Source organism: Sapajus apella, unplaced genomic scaffold (genome assembly GCF_009761245.1).
Source record: "Sapajus apella isolate SASKATOON/1434 unplaced genomic scaffold, GSC_monkey_1.0 scaffold33, whole genome shotgun sequence".
NCBI classification, from domain to species: Eukaryota; Metazoa; Chordata; class Mammalia; order Primates; family Cebidae; genus Sapajus; species Sapajus apella.
This window is the reverse complement of record NW_022436973.1, coordinates 6348810-6374860: the sequence shown is the minus strand read 5'-3', so window position 1 is coordinate 6374860 and position 26051 is coordinate 6348810. Positions and strand designations below refer to the sequence as shown.

At 41.0% G+C, this 26051-nt stretch overlaps 1 protein-coding gene across 1 annotated transcript in view; it reads right to left on the bottom strand.

The window, feature by feature from the left end:
• Window positions 1-1074: 1074 nt before the first annotated feature.
• The window catches only part of RBL1 (RB transcriptional corepressor like 1), a 78628-nt gene continuing 53651 nt past the window's right edge, over window positions 1075-26051 (bottom strand). The window contains exons 19-24 of the mRNA XM_032295013.1: window positions 22071-22247; window positions 19352-19423; window positions 16748-16838; window positions 9147-9295; window positions 5871-6035; window positions 1075-3454 (exon numbers count right to left, since the gene is read on the bottom strand). Of these exons, the coding sequence (XP_032150904.1) occupies window positions 3284-3454; window positions 5871-6035; window positions 9147-9295; window positions 16748-16838; window positions 19352-19423; window positions 22071-22247 (825 nt within the window). The 3' untranslated portion in view covers window positions 1075-3283. The remainder of the gene's footprint in view (window positions 3455-5870; window positions 6036-9146; window positions 9296-16747; window positions 16839-19351; window positions 19424-22070; window positions 22248-26051) is intronic.

Sequence of the window (26051 nt, the reverse complement as noted above, 5' to 3'; positions counted from 1 at the left end):
TCCAGCCTGGATAGCATTGAGTAAATCCCTCTCAAAAAAAAAAAAAAAAAAGATTTCACTGTCCTGCTGGATTTCAGACTTGCATGGGGCCTGTAGCCCCTTTGTTTTGGCCAATTTTTCTCATTTGAAATGGCTGTATTTACCCAGTGGTTGTGCCCCCACTGTAGGTAGGAAGTAACTTACTTGCCTTTGATTTTACAGGCTCATAGATGGAACTGACTGCCTCAGATGAGATGTTGAACTGTGGACTTTCAGGATAATGCTGAAACGAGTTAAAACTTTGTGGGGGGCCGGGCGTGGTGGCTCAAGCCTGTAATCACAGCACTTTGGGAGGCCGAGGCGGGTGGATCAGGAGGTCAAGAGATCGAGACCATCCTGGTCAACATGGTGAAACTCCGTCTCTACTAAAAATACAAAAAATTAGCTGGGCATGGTGGTGCGTGCCTGTAATCCAGCTACTCAGGAGGCTGAGGCAGGAGGATTGCCTGAACCCAGGAGGCGGAGGTTGCGGTGAGCTGAGATCATGCCATTGCACTCCAGTTTGGGTAACATGAGTGAAACTCCGTCTCAAAAAAAAAAAAAAAAAAAAAAAAAAAACTTTGGGGGGCTGTTAGGAAGGCATGATTGGTTTTGAAATGTGAGGACATGAGATTTGGGAGGAGCCAGGGGTAGAAAGATATGGTTTGGCTGTGTCCCCACCCAAATCTCATTTTGAATTGTAACTTCCACAATTCCTATGTGTCGTTGGAGGAACACAGTGGGAGGTGATTGAATTGTGGGGGCGGGTCTTTCCTAGGCAGTTCTCATGATAGTGAATGTGGCTCACAAGATCTGATTCTTTTAAAAATGGGAGTTTCCCTGCATAAGCTCTCTCTTTGCCTGCCACTATCCATGTAAGATATGACTTGCTCTTCCTTGCCTTTCACCATGATTGTGAGGCCTCCCAGCCACATGGAACTGTAAGTCCATTAAATCTCTTTTTCTTCCCAGTCTTGGGTATGTCTTCATCAGCAGTGTGAAAACAGACTAATATAGTATCTAAGACTTAAAAAAAAATTAAGGTAAAACTTACATAACACAAAAGTAACCATTTTAAAGTGTACAATACAGTGGCATTTAGTAAATTCACAATGTTATGCAACTATACCACCTATATCAAGTTCCAAAACAGTTTTATCACAACCCCTCAAAAAACTCTATATCCATTAAGCAGTTATTTTTCATTTTCCCCCAGACCCTGGAAACCATAGGAACATTAAGTTATACTAAGAAAATTTAAAGACATAAGTAGATATTTAAAAAGACAGATTTTAGATGGCTGTGCAATTGCTTCTAGTCATACAGAAAATAGTTTTTTTCAATAACCTCAATTCCAATTTTTATTAGCCATTTTATGTACATTGATATGAAGTCCTGAAAACTGATAAAAACATGTCCAGAATTTCTTTTTTTCTTTTCTGAGACAGGGTCTCACCCTCTCACCTGGGATGGAGTGTAGTGGTGCAATCACAGCTCACTGCAGCCTCAATCTCCTGGCCTCAAGTGATCCTCTCATGTCAGTCTCCTGAATAGCTGGGACTACAGGCACATGCCACCATGCCCAACTAATTTTTAATTTTTTCTGTACAGATGAGGGCTCACTATGTTGCCCAAGTTGGTCTTAAACTCCTGGACTGAAGCAATCCTCCTCCCTTGGCCTCCCAAGTATTGGGATTATAGGCATGGGCCACAGCACCCAGCCCAGGATTTCTTAAACAGTCAATGTACAAATGCTCATTTACATTTTGCACAATAATGAAGATAAAAATGATACAACAATTATGGGGACATACAAATATGTACAAGGATTTAAGACAGACTTTGTTATTTGGCATATAACAATGTGTAGATACTACACAAAGAATGAGGATGTAATTTTCATTTACAAGCAAAATGTGACCAAAATTCCTTTTCTTCTTAAAATAGAAAAATAAAATTCTTGAGAATACTAATTAGTGACAGCCAAATCTTAGACTATTTTAAATGAGCCTGGTTAAAGACAGGTGAGTTAAACATTGTGCCTTTCAAAAATTAAGGTTTGCAGTTAGAAACATAAATATTTGATAAAACTTCTCAAAATAAACTATGAATGGGTTATCCATATCCTCTAGATTCTGGATACATATTAGAAAAAGCAAATATTAAAGAGGTGATATTTTGGAAAGCTGCATCCCTAGTACTGGAAAACATCTTCAGGAGTACCCAGTGGTCAAACACTAGGAGGAAACTCATGATGCACTAATAATACTGAGAACAAAGCCAGGGGAAGTAATAAGCAGCTGTTTTACTGATGTATTCAATATATTAGAATTATGAGGCATGAGATGATATTTATGTGGTTTTTTAAATGGTTTCAAATATTCTTAGGGACTCAATTAGACATGACTGATAGTATGATCTGAAAAATAGTATACCACACATCATCATGATGTTACCTTACTAATAGGAAATTTAGCTTTTAATAACTAACTGAATTTTATTCTCCTGGATTGAGAAGCAGCTGCCAATTTTGAGAACTACATGAGTTAATGCAATCATGTATGAATAAGTTAATGTCACAGAAACCAAAATGATAGTTTACAAAAGAAGAAAGTGCCCCATTTATTGGGTTGTAACATCAGGCTAATATGGCTTAGGGCTTGAAAGCAAGGATAAGGGTAGCACTGGGGCTCAGGTACAAATCCACTTATGCTGGAGAGAAAAGGCATGAGAAGGGGTGAGACAACCCTGAATGGTGGTGGCACCTGGATGTGGAATTACCACAGTGGGCCAGAGACAGGCTGGTACATCACCCTCTGGCTCAGGTACTCTGGGAACCAACCCCCTCCTTCAGTATTAAATTGAGTATACAAATATCTGAAAGCATGCTTACCAAAAGTAGATTATTTATCCTCACATTACAAAACACAGAAGAAGGAGACATTTATTTTTAAAAGACAGCTAAAAAGTTACAGGGTTTCTCCTTATTTCATCTTGAAAACTAACCCAAGGAGAACACATTAAAAAAAAAATTCCTTGACTATTAATATTTTTAAAAGGCACTTAAAATATTCCTTTCCAATCCAACTTAAAATACATCTTTGTCAACTACATTTTGGATATAAAAGCACATAATTTTTGTGCAATTTTTTCTTATAACCCAGTGATATTTACCATCTATAGGGCCTAAAAGGTTTGAGGGACAGAGCTACAACTTTCTGCAGAACAATTTGAAAGTGCTTTTATCACAGAAACAACAACAACATTAATGACTTGCTCTCTCACTGACAACATTCTGTAGTCGTTTCAGTAAAACATCATCATTTTCTTGACAGGCGCGTTTGGCAGGGGATTCTGCATCACTATCGATGGCTATTGCTCGCTTCTTGGTTCTCTGCTCACCTTGCCTTATCATGTTGTTGATATCTTTCAAACTCTGTACAGAAACAGAAAGTGTGTGAATAAAAGAAGGAGAGGGGAAATGGCAGCAAACAACCAAGTTAACTGTTTTTTTCCTGCGCTCTATCCTCTATCCAAATCTTAACAATGGGATAACGATTCTTTTTTAAACTTAGAACAACCTAATAAGGGATGGCTAGAACTAATCTTTTCAGATAGTTTAAAAAATCAGATTTAAGGCCAGGTTTGGTGGCTTATAATACCAGCACTTTGAGAGGCCAAGACAGTTTGATCACTTGAGCCCAGGAGTTCGACACCAGCCTGGGCAACAGGGCAAACCCAGTCTCTACAAAAAAATACAAAATTTAGCCAGGTGTGGTGGCTTGTGCCTGTAGTTCCAGCTACTCAGGAGGTTAAGGTGGGAGCATTACCTGAGCCTGGGGAGGTTGAGGCTGCAGTGAGCAGTGATCATGCCACCGTACTTCAGCCTGGGCAACAGAATGAGACCCTGTCTCAAAAAAAAAAAAAATTGAATTTACTGTAGAACAGTAGTTCTCAATGTGTAGCACCCAGACTAGAAGCAGCAGAAGCACCTAGAATTTTTTTGTTGTTGTTGCCTAGGCTGGAGTGCAGGGCACAATCTTGGCTCACTGCAACTTCTGCCTCCTGGATTCAAGCGATTCTCCTGCCTTAGCCTCCCTCGTTGGGACTACAGGTGCAGGCCACCATACCTGGTTATTTTTTTGTAGTTTTAGTAGAGATGGGGTTTTGCCATATTGGTCAGGCTGGTCTCGAATTCCTAACCTCAGGCAATCCACTTGCCTCGGCCTCCCAAAGTGCTGGGATTACAGGCGTGAGCCACCATGTCTGACCAATTTTTTGTATTTTTAGCAAAGACGGGGTTTTGCCATGTTGCCCAGGCTGGTCTTGAACTGCACCTGCACTCAGGCAATCCTTCCCCCTTGGCCTCCCAAAGTGCTAGGATTACAAGTGTAAGCTGCCTTGCCTTGCTGCTTTTCAACCTTTAATGCGCTTACTAATCATTTAGAGATCTTGTTAACCTGCAGATTCAAAATTAGCGGGGCTGGTGTAGGGCCTGAGATTCTGGAATTCTCACAAGCTCCCAGGTGATCCTGATGTTGCTGGTCCATGAACCATACTCTGAGTAACAAGGTAGAAGAGAAGTGGTTATTGAAATCTATGTATATAACAATTATAGGGAGCTTGTCATAGAGTCCTAGACCTGCTAGCTAGTGATTTGTTATTCACAAGGTCTGTGGGACAGGTATCTGCATGCAACAAGCTCCCCAGGTGATTCTGATTCATGATTTCAGAATCACTGTCTTAGAAGTCAAGTCAATCTTTGATTCCATGCAGCAATCTCTTCTGAACATCCTTATGGGAAATAAATTTGCAAAAGGAAGAAATGTAAGTCTGTGAATAAGTGAATCTTTTTGTTTTTTGAGACAGGGTTCCACTCTGTTACCCAGGTTGGAGTGCAGTGGTGCAATCACAGCTCACTGTAGCCTACAGGGCTCAAGTGACTTTCCCACCTCAGCCTCCTGAGTAGCTGGGACTATAGGTGCATGTCACCAAACTCAGATAATTGTTTTGCTTTTAAAAGTTTTTTTGTAGAAATGGTGGCCTGCTATATTGCCCTTCAACTCTTGGGCTCAATCCTCCCGCCTTGGCTTCCCAAAGTGCTAGGATTATAGGCTTGAGCCGCTCTACCCAGTTACGTATATTATCCTAGTCAACTTTATCAAGTGTAGTAGGAACTCTATAGTTATCTGTGTAACTGAATAAGAAAGTAATGAGTTAAGAAGCAGCCACTGTATTTTGACTGAGTTACAATGTGCCCCACTACAATTTCTTCCAGTTTATACTGATTCTGACTTCTGGAGACATACTGAACATATCTGCTTGATAGTCCATGAAGTATGTGAAAACAGCAGTCATGTCCATCATATCTTCATTGTTGAACAGGGATAAGGATGGAGATAATCACAGAGTTTTCTATGCACATAAGAGGAGGCTTCTGTTTTCAGACGTTTTCCTGGTTACCATCCACTAAATGCACTTTCACTTCCAAGGCCTTTCTTTAAACTTGACATCATCCCCCATGTCTGATCACGTGCAGGTGTTGCCTTACTGGCCCCTTCTCAAGATCTTGCTTGAACAGAGAAACATGCTGGGGACTTTCAAAGTGAACTCCACAAATACCATGTCAATAGTAATGGATTAAACTAGCTCAAACTGAAGACACTGCTCTTGATGAGAGGAGACATGCCATAGTTAGCAGTTCATATTTTGTTAGCACAGTAGTAACTTGCCCCCGCCCCACAAAAAAAAAAAGAGGTAAGATTAACAATTGTTGACTGTTAATCTGAAATCCAACTTTTAACCTATGGATGTATGTAAATCGCTTTGGAGTAAAGCCTGTATCACCTTACCTTAGAAGGGCTACCATTGAACTTGTACAGCAGAGCACTTCTTGGTGTAAGGCCTGACCCATTCTTGTGAGGGGAAACATAAATGGAGTGCTGTTGGGAAATGCGGCGCGGTGAGCCTGGCTGTTGTTTAATATGAGGAAAAGGAGAGAGTGGTGGAACATCCATCTAAAATAATCCAAAAGTCAGATTTTTAGATAAAAGTGTTTCTTTGCTTTTGAATCTCGTATTTTTATTCTTATGGTAACTCCTAGTTAGGAATCAGTTATACTGTAAAAGCTTACTTATGGCTGAGAAAAGCAAAAAAAATCCATTACTTCTTGTTTTTTTTTTTTTAACAACAACAGATAAACCAGAATTTATTTTCCTGAATCTTTCAGGATATCCTATAACTACTATTAAGAATTCTGGCCGGGTGCGGTGGCTCATGCTTGTAATCCTAGCACCTTGTGAGGCTGAGGCAGGTGGATCACAAGGTCAGGAGTTCAAGGCCAGCCTGACCAACATCGTGAAACCCCATCTCTACTAATAATATGAAAACTAGCCAAGTGTGGTGGAACGCACACGTAATCCCAGCTAATCAGCAGGCTGAGGCAGGAGAATTGCTTGAACCCGGGAGGTGGAGGCTGCAGTGAGCTGAGATCATGCTACTGCACTCTAGGCTAGGTGACTGAGCAAGACTCCATTTCAAAAAAAAAAAAAAGAATTCTGGCCAGGCATGGTGGCTCACAGAGACCAGCCTGGCCAACAGGGTGAAATGTTGTGCTATCTCTACTAAAAATGCAAAAATTAGCTGGGCATGGTGGCACATGCCTGTAATCTGAGTTACTTGGGAGGCTGAGGCACTAGAATTACTTGAACCCAGGAGGGAGAGGTGTGGCACTGAGCCCAGGTTGTGCTACTGCACTCCAGTCTAGGTGACAGAATGACACTCTGACTCAAAAAAAAAAAAAGAAAAAAAAAGAAAAAAAAAGAATTCTGGAGCGGGGCGCAGTGGCTCACTCCTATAATCCTAGCACTTTGGGAGGCCAAGGTGCTCAGATCACTTGAGGACAGGAGTTGGAAAACAGCCTGGACAGCATGGCAAAACACCACTACAGCCTCCTGAGTAGCTCCTAAAAATATAAAAGTTAGTCAGGCATGGTGGTGTGTGCCTGTAGTCCCAGCTACTTGGGAGGCTGAGCACAAGAATTGTTTGAACCCAGGGGATGGAGGTTGCAGTGAGTTGAGACTGTGTCACTGCACTCCTCCCTGGATGACAGAGTGAGACTCTGTCTCGAAAGAAAAAAAAAAATCCTGGACAAGATGCCAGGAGGTAAGCCACAAGCATCAGAATGTCATATTCATGCTTAGAAAGTAGAGACAAAGAATAATCTTCTAACATTTGCTATAACAGTCTCTTTCCACAAACACACTTCCCACAACCAAAGCAGTAGCAGAGATAATAAAGAGAGGCAGAGAATTCTATAAGCCAGCAGGATGATTCCAACATGGAAAAAATCTGTTAATGAAATGGGAAAGACTTCATATGGAAATAGAAAAGATTTAAAATAAGTTGGCGAGCAAGGATTTAATTTTTCTTTAATATCCTGTATAATTGAAATAAATTAAGATGGTAGAGATATTCAGAGTATCGCACATGACAGACGGGAAGTGAAACTGATGGAGCAGGATGAACAGTTTTGACCTCTGAGGATAGTAACAGACCATATTCCTTGAAAAGAGGAAGAACAGAAATGTAGAGATGCACACAGATACATATACACAGCTATTGGCTGGCTGGATGCAGCTTCTGCTACAGCCCTCTTTCTTTTTTTTTTTGAGACAGGGTCTCACTCTGTTGCAGTGCAGTTGTGCGATTATGGCTCACTGTAGCCTTGACCTCCTGGGCCCAAACGATCCTCCTACCTTAGCTTCCTGAGTAGTTGTGTAATATTCATTAAAACAATTAATTTGGTAATTTTGGTAATCCAGGCCTACCTACTTTCTTTTATCTTTTTTTTTTTTTTTTGAGATGAAGTCTTGTTCTTGTTGCCCAGGCTGGAGTGCAATGGCACAATCTTGACTCACTGCAACCTCTGTCTCCCAGGCTCAAGTGATTCTCCTGTCTCAACCTCTCAAGTAGCTTGGATTATAGGTGCCCACCACCATGCCCAGCTAACTTTTGTACTTTTAGTAGAGACGGGTTTTACCATGTTGGTCAGGCTGGTCTCGAACTCCTGACCTCAGGTGATCCCCTCACCTTGGCCTCCCAAAGTGCTGGGATTACAGGTGTAAGCCACAGCGTCCAGCCTCTTTTTTTTTTTTTTTTTTTTGAGACAGAGTTTCACTCTTGTTGCCCAGGCTGAAGTGCAGTGGAGTGATCTCGGCTCACTGCAGTCTCCACCTCCTGGGTTCAAGTGGTTCTCCTGCCTTAGCTTCCCGGGTAGCTGGGATTCCAGGCACCCACCACCATGTCCAGCTAATTTTTGTAGTTTTATAGATACAGAGTTTCACCATGTTGGTCAGGCTGGTCTTGAACTCCTGACCTCAGGTTATCTGCCCGCCTTAGCCTCCCAAAGTGCTGGGATTACAGGCATGAGCCACCACTGTGCCCAGCCCCTTTTGTCTTTATCTTGAGAAAAACATTAATCGCACAATATAACAAGAGAAACAGAAAACAACAGGAAAAAATTACCAAATTAACTATTAATATTCATGTTCCCATCAAGTTCTTACCCATATGTATACAGAATTTCTAGTAACATAATCACAGTACAGCTAAAATTCCCGCCAGGTATGGTGGTTCATGCCTATAATCCCATTACTTTGGGAGGCTGAGGTGGGTAAATCACTTGAGTCCAGGAGTTTGAGACCAGACTGGCCAACATGGTGAAACCCAATATCTACTAAAAATACAAAAAAATTAGCTGGATATGGTAGCACGCGCCTGTAGTACCAGCTACTCGGGAAGCTGAGGTGGGAGTATCACTTGAGCCCTGGAAGCAAAGGTTGCAGTGGGCTGAGATTGTGCCACTGCACTCCAGCCTGGGCAACAGAGTGAGACCTGTCTCAAAAAAAGAGAAAAAAAAAATCCCATGATTTTCTCTGGTATCTGTTGTACCATAGCCTTAATCACTGATGAAGTTACTAGTCATGCTCTGATTAATTGCTAGTAATTTTCTCCTATATATGCATTAGCGGGGCTTTAAACTTTGACATATTTATCTAGCAAAATAAACTCAGAGTAATCCAACTATGACGGCAAATAATAATAAAATAGTAAAACATAAAACATACCACATGGTCCTGATTCGACAAGTCATATTTCAGTGCAAATGACTTCACTCTTCCTACATATATTGTATTGTAAAATTTTATAAGATCACCTCTTTCCTCTTTCACTGGTCCATTGCAACAGTCAGGTGTTTTTGCAGCATCTTCCAAGTCTGTTAAAAAGAATGCAAAGTTGTGACACAAGCACACTTTATTTTTTTATTTTTGAGACAGGGTCTCACTTTGTCACCCAGGCTGGAGTGCAGTGGTACAATCTTGCCTCACTGCAGCCCTGATCTCCTGGGTTTAAGTGGTCCTCCCATCTCACCCTCCTGAGTAGCTGGGACTAGAAGCATGCACCACCATGCCTGGCTATTTTTTCATTTTTATTTTTAGTAGAGATGGGGTTTTGCCATGTTTTCCAGGATAGTTTCCAACTCCTGGGCTCAAGTGATCCCCTGCCTCAGCCTCTCAAAGTGCTGAGATTACAGGCATAAGCCACAGTGCCCAGCCACAAAGTATATTTTAATATACAAGTCGGTGACTTAAATTACCTTTCTATAATATTAAGAAAATCCCACAAATCTTTATGTAGAGAAATCAGTATTTTTAGAGAAGGTTCAGAAATCCAACTGTATTACTTATAAGTCAAATTGGAATCTAGAGAAATGCAAACATATGAACTGAAGGTGGTGCTCTTTTCTCTAGATGCCACTGCAGAATGTTTTCACAACCACAGCTTTTGAGCTTACTGTCACTGGTGGCTCTTAGAGGGACAACAGCTTTGGGCTGGTGTTTAGCTAAGTTCTACAGTATGGGAGGCAGTGGCAAACCCCAGCTTCAGATAACAAAAGGGACTGCAGATTATTTCTTCTTGGCTCTTTGAGAAAGGTGGAAAGATTCTAAAAGGTAAAGCATATCCTGAGAGGTTAAGGAAAAAGCAAAATGAATTAGGTTTATTTCTCTGCAAAAACAGGTGTTCTAAGAGCCTTATTATACCACGTACAACAGGAACCCTGATCAGGAACCAATGTTCAGATTTTAGTGAGCACCCTCAACTGTAAAATGATAGCTTGCCCCAACAGTTTCCTATTTATTGGTACAACTCTGGGACAGCTTGTGAAACCAGGCAGAACTTTGTCCTACTATTTTTTTGGGAGGAAGAGTATTACAGAGTGTTACAAACTATCATCTACCTGTATATACAAGAACCATGTGTTTAGAAGAGCTAAGAAAACCACTGCCAATTAAAAATAATTTAGCATATATACGAAAAAAGCTCTCATTTTCAATATACTGCAAAATTTGAGAACCTGGGTAGAAGCATGCCTTCACTTTAGGAAAACCAGGAAATTCAAACTTGGTTCAAAGGCCAAACAGCCCCAGGGGATCTCAGTCCTAATTTGGATATCTTTTTTACTTCTGTTATTTTTAATTATTTATTTATATATTTTTTGAGATGAAGTCTTGCAATGTTGCCTGGATGGGAGTACAGTGGTGCCATCTTGGCTCACTGCAACCTCTGCCTCCTGGGTTCAAGTGATTCTGTGCCTCAACCTCCCGAGTAGCCGGGATTATAGGCATATGCCACCACACCTGGCTAATTTTTTATATTTTTAGTAGAGACAGGGTTTCACTATGTTGGCCAAACTGGTCTCTAACTCCTGACCTCATGGTCCGTCCGCCTCGGCCTCACAAAGTGCTGAGATTACAGGCGTGAGCTACCATACCCGGCCCACTTCTGTTATTTGTAAAGGATCTTGACTGGGGAAGGAGGGGAGCTATTTGGTAAAATAAAGTTGAGGAAATGTTGTATGTAATATTGGAAATTCAGAATGCATGTTAGTATAGGGCTCTGAGAAGTACTGCAGTTGGGAAAAAAAATAACTCACATGTTTACTTTAATTCCATACTTCCCCAATTTTTTATGTATAGTCTCTCTCTTCCCCCAAAACACTTATACTACCATTCTGGGAAACACTGTTCCCCAGTATTCCAAAGCATACTGACTTGGTAACAGCTCTTCTAGGTTATTCTCATTATATGGATCAATTAAAATTATTTCTTTTGTTCTGATTTTATGACAGGTTCTTGACCTCTTGCTTCAGCCTCCTGAGTAGCTGGGACTACAGTTGCATGCTGCTACACTAGGCTTTTTTTTTTTTTTTTTTTTTTGAGTTGGAGTTTCGCCCTTGTTACCCAGGCTGGAGTGCAATGGCGCGATCTCGGCTCACCGCAACTTCCACCTCCTGGGTTCAGGCAATTCTCCTGCCTCAGCCTCCTGAGTAGCTGGGATTACAGGCACGCGCCACCATGCCCAGCTGATTTTTTGTATTTTTAGTAGAGACGGGGTTTCACCATGTTGACCAGGATGGTCTCGATCTCTTGACCTCGTGATCCACCCGCCTCGGCCTCCCAAAGTGCTGTGATTACAGGCGTGAGCCACCGCGCCTGGCTGTTTTTTTTTTTTTTTTAAACTTTTGTAGAGATAGGGTCTCCCTATGTTGTCTAGGCTGGCCTCAAACTCCTGGGCTCAAGTGACCTCCCACCTTGGCCTCCCAAAGTGCTGGGATTACAGACATTAGTGATGATACATGGCCTAAAATTATTTAATGTTCTCCTTGGATAATAAATTTCTTAAGACAGAAACTGTAGTCTTCATATTTCTGTGTCATTCCAATTCCAGTTGTTAATATTTAAGTAAGGTAAGGAGCTATACTTTATTTGAATGAACCAAACATTTAAAATTGTGGGAGGTTGGGTGCGGTGAAACCCTGTCTCTATAAAAAATTTTAAAAATTAACTAGGTGTGGTGGCACGCGCCTTTAGCCCTAGCTACTCGGGGAGCTGAGATGAGAGGACAGCTTGAACCCACGAAATCAAGGTTGCAGTCAGCTATGATTGCCCGACTACACTCCAGCCTGGGCAAGAGCAAGATCTCATCTCTAAAATTAAAAAAAGAAAAAAAAGACATTTAGAAAAACCAACTCAGCCAGGTGTGGTGGCTTATGCCTGTAATTCCAGCACTTAGGGAGGCCGAGGTGGGAGGATTACTTGAGCCCAAGAGTTCGAGACCAGTTTGGGCAACATACTGAGGTCCCATCTCTAGTAAAAAAAAAAAAAAAGCCATACTCATTAACAAAATACGATAAATTTGATATTGTATATAATAGCTTACAGATATTGTATATATAGCTTATTTATTGTATAAAATAGCTTATAAATAATAACTATCACTGAGGATTCACTATGAACAAGACTTCTACTAAATATTATATATGTGTATGTGTATACATAGTTGTGTATTGCATAATGATGGGCTTTCTTCTCAGAAGTGCTTTGTTGAAATGACTTTGTCATGAGACTATCATTGAGTATACTTATACAAACCTAGATTACGTGGCCAACTATACACCTAGGCTGGATGGTACAGCATATGGCTCCTAAGTTACAAACCTGTACAGCATGTTACTGTACTGAATAATGCAGGCAATATATCACAATGGCAAGCATTTGTGCATCTAAATATATCTAGTAGAAAAGGTATAGTAAAAATACAGGATTATAATCTTATAAGACCACTGTTGTATATGTGGGCCATCATTGAAATGTCATTATATGGAGCATGACTGTGTGTGTGTGTATATATATATACAAACATACATACATATACATATAATTTTATATATATATATTTTTTATTTTTATTTTTTTTGAGACAAGATCTTGCTCTATCACCCAGGCTGGAGCGCAGTGGTGCGATCATAGTTCACTACAACCTCAAATTCCTGGACTCAAATGACCTTCCTGCCTCGGCTTCCCAAGTAGTAGGGACTAGAGGTATGAGCCACCATGCCCAGCTAATTTTTTATTTTCATTTTTTCCGTTGTGTTGCCCATGCTAGTCTTTAATTCCTGGGCTCAAGGGATCCTCCTGCCTCAGCCTTCCAAAGTGCTGGGATTACAAGCATGAGCCACCACATCTAGCCTAAATATAATTCTTTTTAATCCTTAAAACAAGTTTCTAAGGAAGTAATATAAAGTTTTCAATTAACTACAAACACTTGAGTACAGTGTTATGTTTGTGTTACTTTGGTTAAGCTATAATCTGGGTCTCGAAAGTATTCTAATCAAGACTACAAGTCTCGGGTGGTCTGCTAACACCATATCGAAGAATGCATGGCCTATGAGGAGAGAGCTGGTGTTTTAATCAGGAAATTCATTCTTCACTACAACAGTTTCTGCTAGGCATATCTTAATCAATGACCAATGGTTTGCTCATTAACATACTCAAGGTCAGAATTTTTTTTTTTTTTTTTTTTGAGATGGAGTCTTGCTCTGTTGTGTAGGCTGGAATGCAGTGGCACAGTCTCAGCTCACTATAACCTCTGCCCCCGGTTTCAAGCAATTCTCCTGCCTCAGGCTCCCCAGTAGCAGGGATTACAGGCATGCACCACCATGCCCAGCTAATCTTTGTATTTTTAGTAAAGATGGGGTTTTACCATGTTGGCCAGACTGGTCTTGAACTCTTGACCTCAAGTGATCCGCCCACCTCACCCTCCCAAAGTGCTGGAATTACAGGTGTGAGCCACCATGCCTAGCCAGAAATGGGTCTTTACTGATGAAAACAGTGAATATTGGTCAAGTGCGGTGGCTCATGCTTGTAATCCCAGCACTTTGGGAGGCTGAGGTGGGCAGATGACCGGAGGTTGGAAGTTCAAGACCAGCCTGACCAACATGGAGAAACCCCGTCTCTATTAAAAACACAAAATTAGCCAGGTGTGACAGTGCATGCCTGAAATCCCAGCTACTTAGAAGGCTGAGGCAGGAGAATCCATTGAACCCAGGAGGCAAAGGATGCAGTGAGCTGAGATTGTGCCATTGCACTCCAGCCTGGGCAACAAAAGAGAAACTTTGTCTCAAAAAAGAAAAGAAAAAAGAAAAAGAAAATAGTGAATGTTTATTAAGTGTGACTAATGCTAAAAATAAGCTCATGTTCAAGAAATAAAAAGTATTTAAGATAAGCAGCTTGGTTAAAATATTTGAGACACTACTCTCAATAGCATGAAAGGGATGAAAGATCCAGTGAAGTCTCTCAGCTTTACTCTTAGGGGTGATAATGTAAGGCTACAAGCTCTGAGAAATCCCATGTCCAGCCCTGAATTCTGATCCATGGTATTTGCTTGATGCTAGCTTTTTTTTTTTTTTTTTGAGACGGAGTTTCACTCTTGTTTTGGTTTTTTTTTTTTTTTTGGGGGACAGAGTTTCGCTCTTGTTAACCAGGCTGGAGTGCAATGGCGGGATCTCAGCTCACCGCAACCTCCGCCTCCTGGGATCAGGCAATTCTCCTGCCTCAGCCTCCTGAGTAGCTGGGATTACAGGCACGCGCCACCATGCCCAGCTGATATTTTGTATTTTTAGTAGAGACGGGGTTTCACCATGTTGACCAGGATGGTCTCGATCTCTTGACCTCGTGATCCACCCGCCTTGGCCTCCCAAAGTGCTGGGATTACAGGCTTGAGCCACCGCGCCCGGCCCGAGTTTCACTCTTGTTACCCAGGCTGGAGTGCAATGGCGCGATCTCGGCTCAATGCAACCTCCGCCTCCCGGGTTCAGGCAATTCTCCTGCCTCGACCTCCTGAGTAGCTGGGATTACAGGCACGCACCACCAGGCCCAGCTGATTTTTTGTAGTTTTAGTAGAGACGGGGTTTCACCGTGTTGACCAGGATGGTCTCGATCTCTTGACCTCGTGATCCACCCGCCTCGGCCTCCCAAAGTGCTGGGATTACAGGCTTGAGCCACCGTGCCTGGCAATGCTAGCTTTAAGGTTGACTGAATCCTGCATCTGAAATCTTGGCACCTGTTCTTGAGCAAATCTTTTCTGTGGGTGGTGGTCAGACAGAGAACTTACTGCATAGTATACACAAACTGTGCGTGTGCTTTTTAAACAGTAGTTATTTTACCACCCATAACGAATTTGTTTATAGAACCAGAACTGTTCTTCCTACATTGGTGTTCTTTGGTGTGTCCAAGTCTAGGTCATAGCATCTAGCCAAAGCTCCAAGAACTGGAAGGTGACTTATCTGAATATAGACTTGTTTGATTGTATAACTTCTTATATAACTTTTATCTTTCATTTTTTTCTTTTTTTCTTCTTTTTTTTTGAGACAGGATCTTGCTCTGTCTGGAGGACAGTGACAAGATCATGGATGGCTCAGTGCAGCTTTGACATCCTGGACTTAAGCCAACATCCCCAATTCAGCCTCCTGAGTATTTCGGACTGTAGGCATCCACCACCACATGTGGCTAATTTTTTTTTTTTTTTTTTTTTTTTAGACGGAGTTTCGCTCTTGTTACCCAGGCTGGAGTGCAATGGCGCGATCTCAGCTCACCGCAACCTCCACCTCCTGGGTTCAGGCAATTCTCCTGCCTCAGCCTCCTGAGTAGCTGGGACTACAGGCACGCGCCACCATGCCCAGCTAATTTTTTGTAGTTTTAGTAGAGACGGGGTTTCACCATGTTGACCAGGATGGTCTTGATCTCTTGACCTCATGATCCACCCACCTCGGCCTCCCAAAGTGCTGGGATTACAGGCTTGAGCCACCGCGCCTGGCCGGCTAATTTTTAAAATTAAAAAAAAAATTTTTTTTTGAGACAGTCTCCCTCTGTCGCCCAGATTGGGAGTGCAATGGCTTGATCTCAGCTCACTGCAACTTCCGTCTCCCGGGTTCAAGCAATTCTCCTGCCTCAGCCTCCTGAATAGCTGGGACTACAGGCACCTGCCACCGTGCCAGCTAATTTTTGTAATTTTAGTAGAGACAGGGTTTCACCATATTGGCCAGTCTGGCCTCAAACTCCTGACCTTGCAATCCACCCACCTTAGCCTCCCAAAGTGCTTGGATTACAGGCATGAATTACCACGCCTGGCCCTAATTTTTAAATGTTTTGTAGCAATGGGCTCTCACTATGTTACCCACACTGGTCTTGAACTCTTGGGTTCAAGCAATCCTCCTGGTTTGGCCTCCCAAAGTTCTGGGATTTTATCACTCTCTTTTTGAGTGCCAGAATTCCTGAGTTCATTATCACTGGATATTTTCCCTGACCTGTGCCATCACCACTGTATAGGATCTGTAACAATAGTTTTTTGCTTACTTGCTAATAAATATCTAGTTAATAACTGTATGTAAGGCAGAGTGTGGTGGCTCACGTCTGTAATCCCAGCACTTTTAGAGGCTGAGGCATTCGGATCACCTGGGATTACAGGTGTGAGTCACCACGCCCCACCTGAACAGGACATTTTGTTAACAGACTCCTCAGGAAGATTACTGTTAGCTACCTTATTTTCTCTGTCATTCAGATTTTAGAATTTTATTAAGTTTCTTTTATGTGTTTCATTGACATGTATAAATAGACTAGAAAACTTCTTCCAAAACACAATTAACGGGACAAATTAATGGTTTTAATACACTATACCAGCACATTCTAATCTCAAACTTACTTGTTTTCAAAACATGTGTATTGTCCATCTTACCTCCTCAGGATTCACATTTGTCTGATACCCACTGTATTATCTACAGTGTGATCCAATGTGTTTCACATATAGCATGTTAAATTGGATAACTTACCACAATCTATCATTTCAAAGTCATCATTTATATTTTTATTATACGCCACAACTTCTCCTGGAATACTTTTCAGCAGAACACTTCTATATACCTACAGACCAGAGGGGAAAAAAAGAACTGCTCAGTCACAGAGGTACAGGTTAAACAAAATCAAAATGAGAAGAAGAAAACATCAAGCCAATTAAAAACTATTTATTTGGGCTGGGCATGGTGGCTCATGCCTATAATCCCAGCACTTTGGAAGGCCAAGGCAGGCGTATCACAAGGTCAGCCTGACCAATATAGTGAAATCTCATCTCTACTAAAAATACAAAAAATTAACTGGGCATGGTGGCAGGCACCTGTAGTCCCAGCTACTTGGGAGGCTGAGGCAGGAGAATCACTTGAACCTGAAAGATGGAGGTTGTAGTGAGCCAAGATTGCGCCACTGCACTCTAGCCTGAGTGACACTTCGAGACTCCATTTCAAACAAAAGAACAAACAAAATCAAAAAACAACTATTTGACTGTATAAGTGATACTCAAGGGTAAAATGTTATTAGTTCAAGTAAGTATAGATTATAACACATACCATAAAAGAGGGGATACTGGAGAAGAGCCTATAACCTAAGATGGGCTTAGTTTATAAAACAGAAGAAGTAGCAACTAAAGACTGATGATCAGGTTTTACTAAATCAAAGCAACTTCAAAGACCCGAATTTGGCCAGTGTAATTAATCCCAGCACTTTGGGAGGCCAAGACAGGTGGATCACTTGAGGTCAGGAGTTTGAGACCAGCCTGGCCAACATGCTAAAAGCCCATCTTTACTAAAAATACAAAAATTAGCTGGGCATGGTAGCACACACTTGTAATTTCAGCTACTAGGGAGGCTGAGGCAGGAGAATTGCTTGAACCCAGGGGGTGGAGGTTGCATTGCGCTGAGATTGTGCCATTGCACTCCAGCCTAGGCAGTAGAGCAAGACTCCATCTCAAATAAACAAAGACTTGAATTAATTCCTCCTCCTTTTTAATTCCTTACACAAGAATCAATTGGTCTCTTTTTTCTTTTCTTTTCTTTTTTTTAAGAGCCAGGGTCTCACTCCATGGCTCAAACTGCAGTGCAGTGGCACAATCATTGTTTATTGCAGCCTCGACCTCCTGGGTTCAATCGATCTGCCTGACTTGGCCTCCCAAACTGGTGGGATTACAGGCACGAGCCACTGCTCTGGCCAAGAGTCATTAGTTCTTAATGAAGCTTGTTTTCCTGCTCCCAGCCCATTCCCATCTCCTTTCAGATGGCCACATGAGAATCGTTTCCCCTCCCTGCCCCTAAACTGTCTCTCACCTCTGAGATAGCTGGAAAGGCATGATTCATTCCCCCTTGTACTATATTATAGGTTACTGGTATTAAGAGGATATATAGGGAGCTGTGGCTTGGCCCATTTCTGACTCATACTAACCTCACCTTAATGATCTTCAAGGATAATCTAGAGCTTTCTAGGCTCCGTTCCTGAGGGATTTTCTAAAGAGGCCCAGAAAATCTTAGTTTATCACAGGATATAACAAATGCCTGTACTTGGTTCTCCAAATGTTTCTATATTGCTTGCTATAATATATTTCAGGGCTTAAACAAAGCTCTCTTAGAAGGAGATATAACTACTAGTAGTGTGAGGCCCCCATCTCTGTTTTGGCCTGCAATCTAGGCCACTACTTCTGTCTACAATTTTTAGGGCCAAAAAAGAGGCCATTATGCTTCCTAAGAGCAGAGCAACTAGGTTCTTCTTTTTTTTTGAGACAGAGTCTTGCACTGAAGGCTGGGCTGGAGTACAGTTGCACAATCTCTGCTCACTGGAACCTCCACCTCCCAGGTTCATGTGATTCTTCTGCCTCAGCCTCCTGAGTAGGTGTGCACCACCACACCCAGCTGATTTTTTGTACTTTTAGTAGAGACGGGGTTTCACTATGTTGGCCAGACGGATCTCAAACTCCCGACCTCATGATCCACTCACCTCAACCTCCCAAAGTGCTGGGAATACAGGCGTGAGCCAACCTGCCTGGCCAGCAGCTAGGTTCTTGAATGATCATTAAAGTAATTTACTTGTGTTCTTCAGGTACACTAATAACAACAATATGACATTACTGTGTGCCAGTCCACTCTGCTACCATGACTGAAAGGTTTTACTGAATTTTCACCATGGCCAGAACAATATAATCGGAAATGTTTAATGTCTATTCAAAGATGCAAACATTAGGATGCTTAGCAAATGGCAAACGCTGTAGTTAAGTTAATGAATCCTCAAATCTCACTGGGTTTAAACATCATCAAAAAAATCAGTCTCATATAATTAAAGATTATTATACATATCTTTCATTAAATGAGCAAATGGAAAGGCAGAACTTATGAGAAGTATACGCAAGTGTATCGATGAGTCAGAAACAGTCAGATTTCCTGGCTTCTACTGAAACTGTCCTTCAATGAAATTGTCTCTTGAGTTTAATGTTATCCATTAAAGCAGAAAATCTAAAGTATATTAAAACTATAAAAGAAGTTTACTTTTATATGATTTGTCAGTGGAAAAAGAGAGCAAATTTATTTTTGGACAGCAGGAAAAATAATGTGACTCACATGACTATTAGCTTGGGGCTGATTCCTATAACTTTTCATAATTTCTTGAAAAGTTCTTTCTTCTTTTGTTACCTAAGGAAAATAAAAACTGCATTTATCAACTGCTTTTTGAAAGAAAAATGGCTCTGAACAAAAACTTTAATTATAAGTTGGCACTGAGAGCAGCCTTGCAGAAAACCATTAACCCCAAACCAGTCCATGACTAAAAACCACTAACATTTATGATTTTTTTTTTTTTTTTTGAGCGGCCTCATTTATGATTTTTTTTACTTTAAAAGTTCAGGCTTTGTGGCCTGTGGGGACTCACTTAATAGTTTCATTAATCAAAAAGCACTGAAACTGCTATAATGTGACTTTACTAAAATGCATTTCTTTATATAAAAAATGATATAAGCAAACTCAGATCTGTTGAGTCCCCTGCAGTCTCTAGTTTTATTAATTTGAAAAGTACTTACTTAAAAGTAAATTAACCACATACTAAGGACTGAAAATACTTCACAGTGATTCTCCATAAAACTCAGTAGCTATTATAGGTTTAGGTTCTAACATTTCAAGACAGACTATAGGGTTTCTTTTTTTTTTGAGACGGAGTTTTGTTCTTGTTGCCCGGGCTGGAGTGCGATGGCATGATCTTGGCTCACCGCAACCTCCGCCTCCTGGGTTCAAGGGATTCTTCTGCCTCAGCCTCCTGAGTAGCTGGGATTACAGTTGCAGGCCACTACACCTGGCTAATTTTATATTTTTAGTAGAGACGGGGTTTCGCCATGTTGGTTAGGCTGGTCTTGAACTCCTGACCATGTAATCTGCTCACCCCAGCCTCCCAAAGTGCTGGGATTACAGGTATAAGCCATTGTGCCTGACCGTTTCTAATGCTCAGACAGAAGTCACAGTGGTGGCCAAAAGGAAGAACATGGATTAGGTGATCCAAAAAGGAATTCCTTTCGGTATCTCTGTGATCATAAACTTCATGCAAGTTACTCTTTTCCCCTGCTTCACTGTCCATTAGTGCTAAACCTTTCTCTATAAGATGAGCTAGAAATGGCAAAGCCTGAACTCTGACTTCTGGAAAACACACGATTAGTTAGCCTGAACTCTGACAGTCTTCTGGAAAACATGATTTATCTTTTAACTTTTTACAAATAGAACTTTTATTTGCCAGTATTATAAGTCTGAACTTTAAATAGACTCTCGGACTAGTGTTTCATATCCATCAGTTCATTCAACTTTGGCACCTGTTTCACCCCAGTTGCTTTTCCAGAACTACTACCTTCACCATGAAGCTCCATGAGTTTTCCCAATTCAAACGTGGGCTTCTTCAGCATTTTTACTATTCTAACTAAGGCATCATGGAAAGGATAAATAGATTAGCAAGGCTTTTCTATGGTTTTTTCTAATGCTGTCTAGAATCAATTTATTGACTACTTCCTTCAAGTCATTTGTCTGTACCTCTTGGGTCATGATTTCTATCAGCTTCCTCTGGATTTGGTGGACCTGTTGGTACTGAACACAAGAAGTCTTCTGTATCTGATGTGTTTTTTTAGTAAAACCAACACAGAACAGTTGAAGCAAATAACTGTTTTTTTTTTACTTTGGTAGTTTTGACATTGACATGCGCATCGACCATGATATGCCATTTTTTGACCATGGAACACACTTTGTCATGAGTAAGATCCATGCCATGTAAGTTAGGCAGCTTTTGTCCTAAATATCTTTAGTAATCAGGTTGAGTTTTCTAACTGAGACTTCATGATTCTGCAAATCAGCAAGATTCAATTCAAACACATGACTCTTGAGGCTATCAGATGCAATTTGGTTCCTTGAGTCCTGGTAACTAGCGTCTTTCCAATATTTCTTCTATTGAACGTAGCAGATATTTTTACATTATACCAATATTTCTTAGAAAACAGACCAATCATTTTCTTCTTGGCTCCCTTTTTGCTGCCTTTTGTAAGGTGCTTGTTCTTGTCAGCTGCCATAGTTCTTTTTTTTTTTTTTCCATAGTTCTACAGTAACAATTATTAAGACCTATTTTTTACAGAGATTTCAAAGAGGCATTGTGGAAGGAGGGTCACAAAAGAATTTAAGAACATATCCTCTGTTTCAAAAAGCTGAAAAATCAAGTCTTAACTGTATATATCTGCTAGGACTGCCTGTGGCCAGTAAGCTCAAGACAAATGATTGTGTCAGATATATCAGAATTCTAAAAAACAAGCAAGATATGTTATTCTATAACTTAAAACACGTTGTAGCAACTAGAAAGTAAAATGCTCTTCTGAGTCAGCACAATAAATCATGAGAAAGCAATATGCAATATGGTACAGAAACTTTTTTTTTTTTTTTGAGACAGGGTCTCACTCTGTTGCCCAGGCTGGGGTGTAGTGTCATGATCTCAGTTCATTGCAGCCCTGGGCTTCTAGGTGCAAGAGATCCTCCCACCTCAATTATCTTTGGCAGAAAAACACCTATAAACTGAGCTTAAAAACTAATTTAAGCTACTCAATAATCTAATAGAAAGCCTCCCAAGTAGCTGGGACTATATGTGTAAGTCACAATGCCCAGGTAATTTTTATATTTTTTGTTGAGATGAGGTTTCACCATGTTGGCCAAGCTGGTCTCAAACTTCTGAGCTCAAGCAATCTGCTCGCCTTGACCTCCCAAAGTGCTGGGATTATAGACGTGAGCCACCATGCCCAGTCTCTTCTTCCAATTTATACATTACCTTTGCCATGATATAAAAGGCACAAAGGAGGAGCTGATCCAAATGCCTGTCTTTCATTAGATCAGGGCAGTGAACTAAAGTGAATTCAAAACACGTCCATATCTTCCTTCGCAACTCATTTGAAACATCCAGTTTTAGACATAGATCACGTAAGCGTACGCTTGCCAAATGATAGACCTAAAATGGAAGGTAACATATTGATGCAAAATGCCAAGTAAATCATTTCTCAAAAAAATTTTTTTGAAATGGAGTCTTGCTCTTGTTGCCCAGGCTGGAGTGCAGTGGCACAATCTCGGCTCACTGCAACCTCTGCCTCCCAGGTTCAAATGATTCTCCTGCCTCAACCTCCTGAGTAGCTGGGATTACAGGCACGAACCACCATGCCCAGCTAATTTTTTGTATTTTTAATAGGGACGGGGTTTCACTATGTTGGCCAGGCTGGTCTCGAACTCCTGATCTCAGACGATCCACCTGCCTTGGCCTCCCAAAGTGTTGGGATTACAGGCATGAGCCACTGCGTCCGGCCTCAAATTTTTATGTCTTACCATGAACATGGGCTTCAGGCCAAGGTTAAAAAACATACTGTTGACATACTAAATAACATTTCTGTTCTATAGGACTAGTTCACTGCTATGGCAGGAGGATATAGATTAGAGCAAAACTACTTAACATTTTTTTAAGATGTCATCTGTTACTCTATGCAGCCAACTATGTAAAGTAAGAAAAACTGAAATGTAGGATTTACCTGTATAATGACAATTAAAAATGCATAATTTTTCTTTCTTCCTTTTTTTTTTTTTTTTTTTTTAGGTGGATTCTTGCTCTGTCACCCAGGCTGGAGTGCAGTGGCACCATCTTGGCTCACTGTAACCTCTACCTTCTGTGTTCAAGCAATTCTCCTGCCTCAGCCTCCTGAGTAACTGGGCTTACAGGTGCATGCCACCACTCCTGGCTAATGTCTATATTTTTAATAGAGATGGGGTTTCACCATGTTGGCCAGGCTGGTCTTGAACTCTTGACCTCAAGTAATCCACCCACCTTGGCCTCCCAAAGTGCTGGGATTATAGGTGTGAGCCACCGTGCCTGGCTGAATTTTTCAAAGCTTAGAAGTCTGTCTATTCTCTTTGGGTTCAGGTAAAATTCCTAAGAATTAGGCAACATGTCAAATAATAAATGTCTGACTCCAAGAGTCAGAAAGCAAAACCATTTAAAAAATTGCTCCTATATTCTACACTGTTTTTATAAGCACAATAGGAACAAAATAGGAATGTTAAAATAAATAAGATACAAAGTTTTTTTTTAAGCATGTCAAAGTAAATTCAGTTCAATTCCCTGAGCCCTGAGCCTTTTACATATATTCTTTATATGAACTGATACTAATGCAAATGGCCCTAAGATCCTGCAAGATTGTTTCGTTATTTTAAGAAGTGATAACCCTGATGTGGTATTCCTAAACAAGACTATTCTATTCAAATTCTTCTTATTATTTTTGAGACAGGGGTCTCATTCTGTAGCCTAAGTTGGTAAGCTGGAGTGCAGCGGCATGATCTCGGCTCACTGCAACCTCTGCCTCCCAGGCTCAACTGATTCTCATGTCTCAGCCTTCCAGGTAGCTAGGACTACAGACACATGCCACTATGCCTGGCTTTTTTTTTTTTTTTTTTTTTTTTGTGTTTTTTAGTAGAGATGAGGTTTCACCATATTGCCCATGGTGGTCTCGAACTCCTGAGCTTAGAGGATCCACCCACCTTGGCCTCCCAAAGTGCTGGGATTACAGGTATGAGCCACTGTGTCCAGCCCAAACTATGTCTTTAAATGTCCAGAGGGAAAAAAAGAGAGAAAGAAGTTACCCCTTACGGAAAATTATCTTTGGCAGAAAAACACCTACAAACTGAGCTTAAAAACTAATTTAAGCTGCTTAGTAATCTAATATAAAGAGAGACAAATAGTTGACTCCAAGTTGCCAGTGATTTTTTTTATAGCAGACAATTTTCTGCATCCTCTCCCCTTGTTTCTGGTCCAGCCATGCTGAGGAAATGGTAGGGTCAGAGCAGAGGGAAAGATGCTAGAACTCTATATTCATGAAAGGAGAAAATAAGAGATATAGTCCTGGCTAGAATTTTAAAAATATTTAATTAACTAATACTTGGTAAAATATCTCTTACAGAGCTGATCCAATGCTTACAGATACACATATGCTGGGAAGGCTTTTGAGTTTAACAAAAAATTCACAGTAAATTCTATTTAGGCATAGAACACCAGCATTACACTGAGTTCAGCATAGATAGATAATCATTATAATTTATTCAATGAATGGTTTTGAATTAATTATAGATTCAGACATTTCAGTTCCTTTTATAATATTTTCTAGCTTCTAATCTGTATGGAGTAGGTTATATTTAAATGAAAGGAAAAGCATATTAGATTTTAAAACAATATTCAAAATAAAGAATTCACCAAAAAAAGCCTTATTTATGTCAAACTTAGATTAATTATCAAAGGCAGAAATTTACTATTTTGAAAATTAAAAATGGGAAGTGAATGGGGAAACGACCGTATTTTCTCTTTTTTTGAGTCAAAGTCTCACTCTGTTGCCCAGGCTGGAGTGCAGTGGCATGATTTTGGCTCAGTGCAACATCCGCCTCCCTGGTTCAAGTGATTCTCCTGCCTCAGCCTCCTGAGTAGCTGGGATTACAGGCACATGCCATCATGCCTGGCTAATTTTTTTTCTATTTTTAGTAGAGACAGGATTTCACCATGTTGGCCAGACCGGTCTTGAATTCCTGACCTCAGGCAATCTGCCCGCCTTGGCCTCCCACAGTGCTGGGATTACAGGTGTGAGCCACCACGCCTGACCTATAGTTTCAAGCTGTTTTTTAAACAGTCCTTAGGCACAGGAAGGGGTGGACAGACACAGGAGAGAAGCCAGTAAAGGTGATGAAAAGAGCAAGACTCTTCTCTCTTAACCATCCTACCTGCCAATCAAAGCAGCCCTGCTTTTATATGTTTTGTTTATACTTCTGGAGACTATTTCATTCAAAGAAGGGGTTTCCCTACAAGATAAAATTCCTTGGATAATCAGCTGCTCTAAAACCCACAATGTAATGAAAATAAATGAGCTATAATTGAAAGGAACAGAAGACAAAGAATGGTTGTAGAAGCTATAAATATAAGTTGATTTCCAGTGTCTGCCTCCTCTTCAGCATTAACAGAACCCTTGACATTTACACCCAGCTTCCTGTAATAAAGGAAGAGAGTTTGAAACCAGCCTTAGCAACTTAGCAAAACCCCTTTTCTACAAAAAATTTAAAAATTAGCTGGGCGTGGTAGCCGGTGCCTATAGTCCCAGCTACCCAGGAAGGCTGATATGGGAGGATCGCTAGAGACTGGGAGGTTGAGGCTGCGGTAAGCCATGATCTTGCCACTGTACCCCAGCTTGGGTGACAGAGTAAGACACTGTCTCCAAAAAGGAGAAAAAACCAAAACACCAAATTCTAGAAGTGGCTATATGACTACTAAATGGAAAATAAACAGCACTGGTGTATGTAACTTCTAGGACAGGTTCTGAAGGTGAGGAGGTATGCTCTTTTCCTTCCTGCTGGCTAGAATGCAGATATGGTATCTGGAAGGGAAGCAGTCATCATGGACTGAGTTAGTACTAAAATTAAAGGGATGAGCCACCATAACTGGCCTTGATTTATGATAAAAATTATGGGTCACAGTTGAGCATGGTGGCTCACGCCTGTAATCCCAGCACTTTGGGAGGCCGTGGTGGGCAGATCACCTGAGGTCAGGAGTTTGAGACCAGGCTGGCCAACATGGTGAAACCACATTTCTACTAACAATACAAAAATTAGCCAGGTATGGTGGTGTGTACCTGTCGTCCCAGCTACTTGGGAGGGTGAGGCAGGTGAATTGTTTGAATCTGGGAGACAGAGGCTGTAATGAGCCAAGATTGCAACACTGCACTCCAGCCTGGGT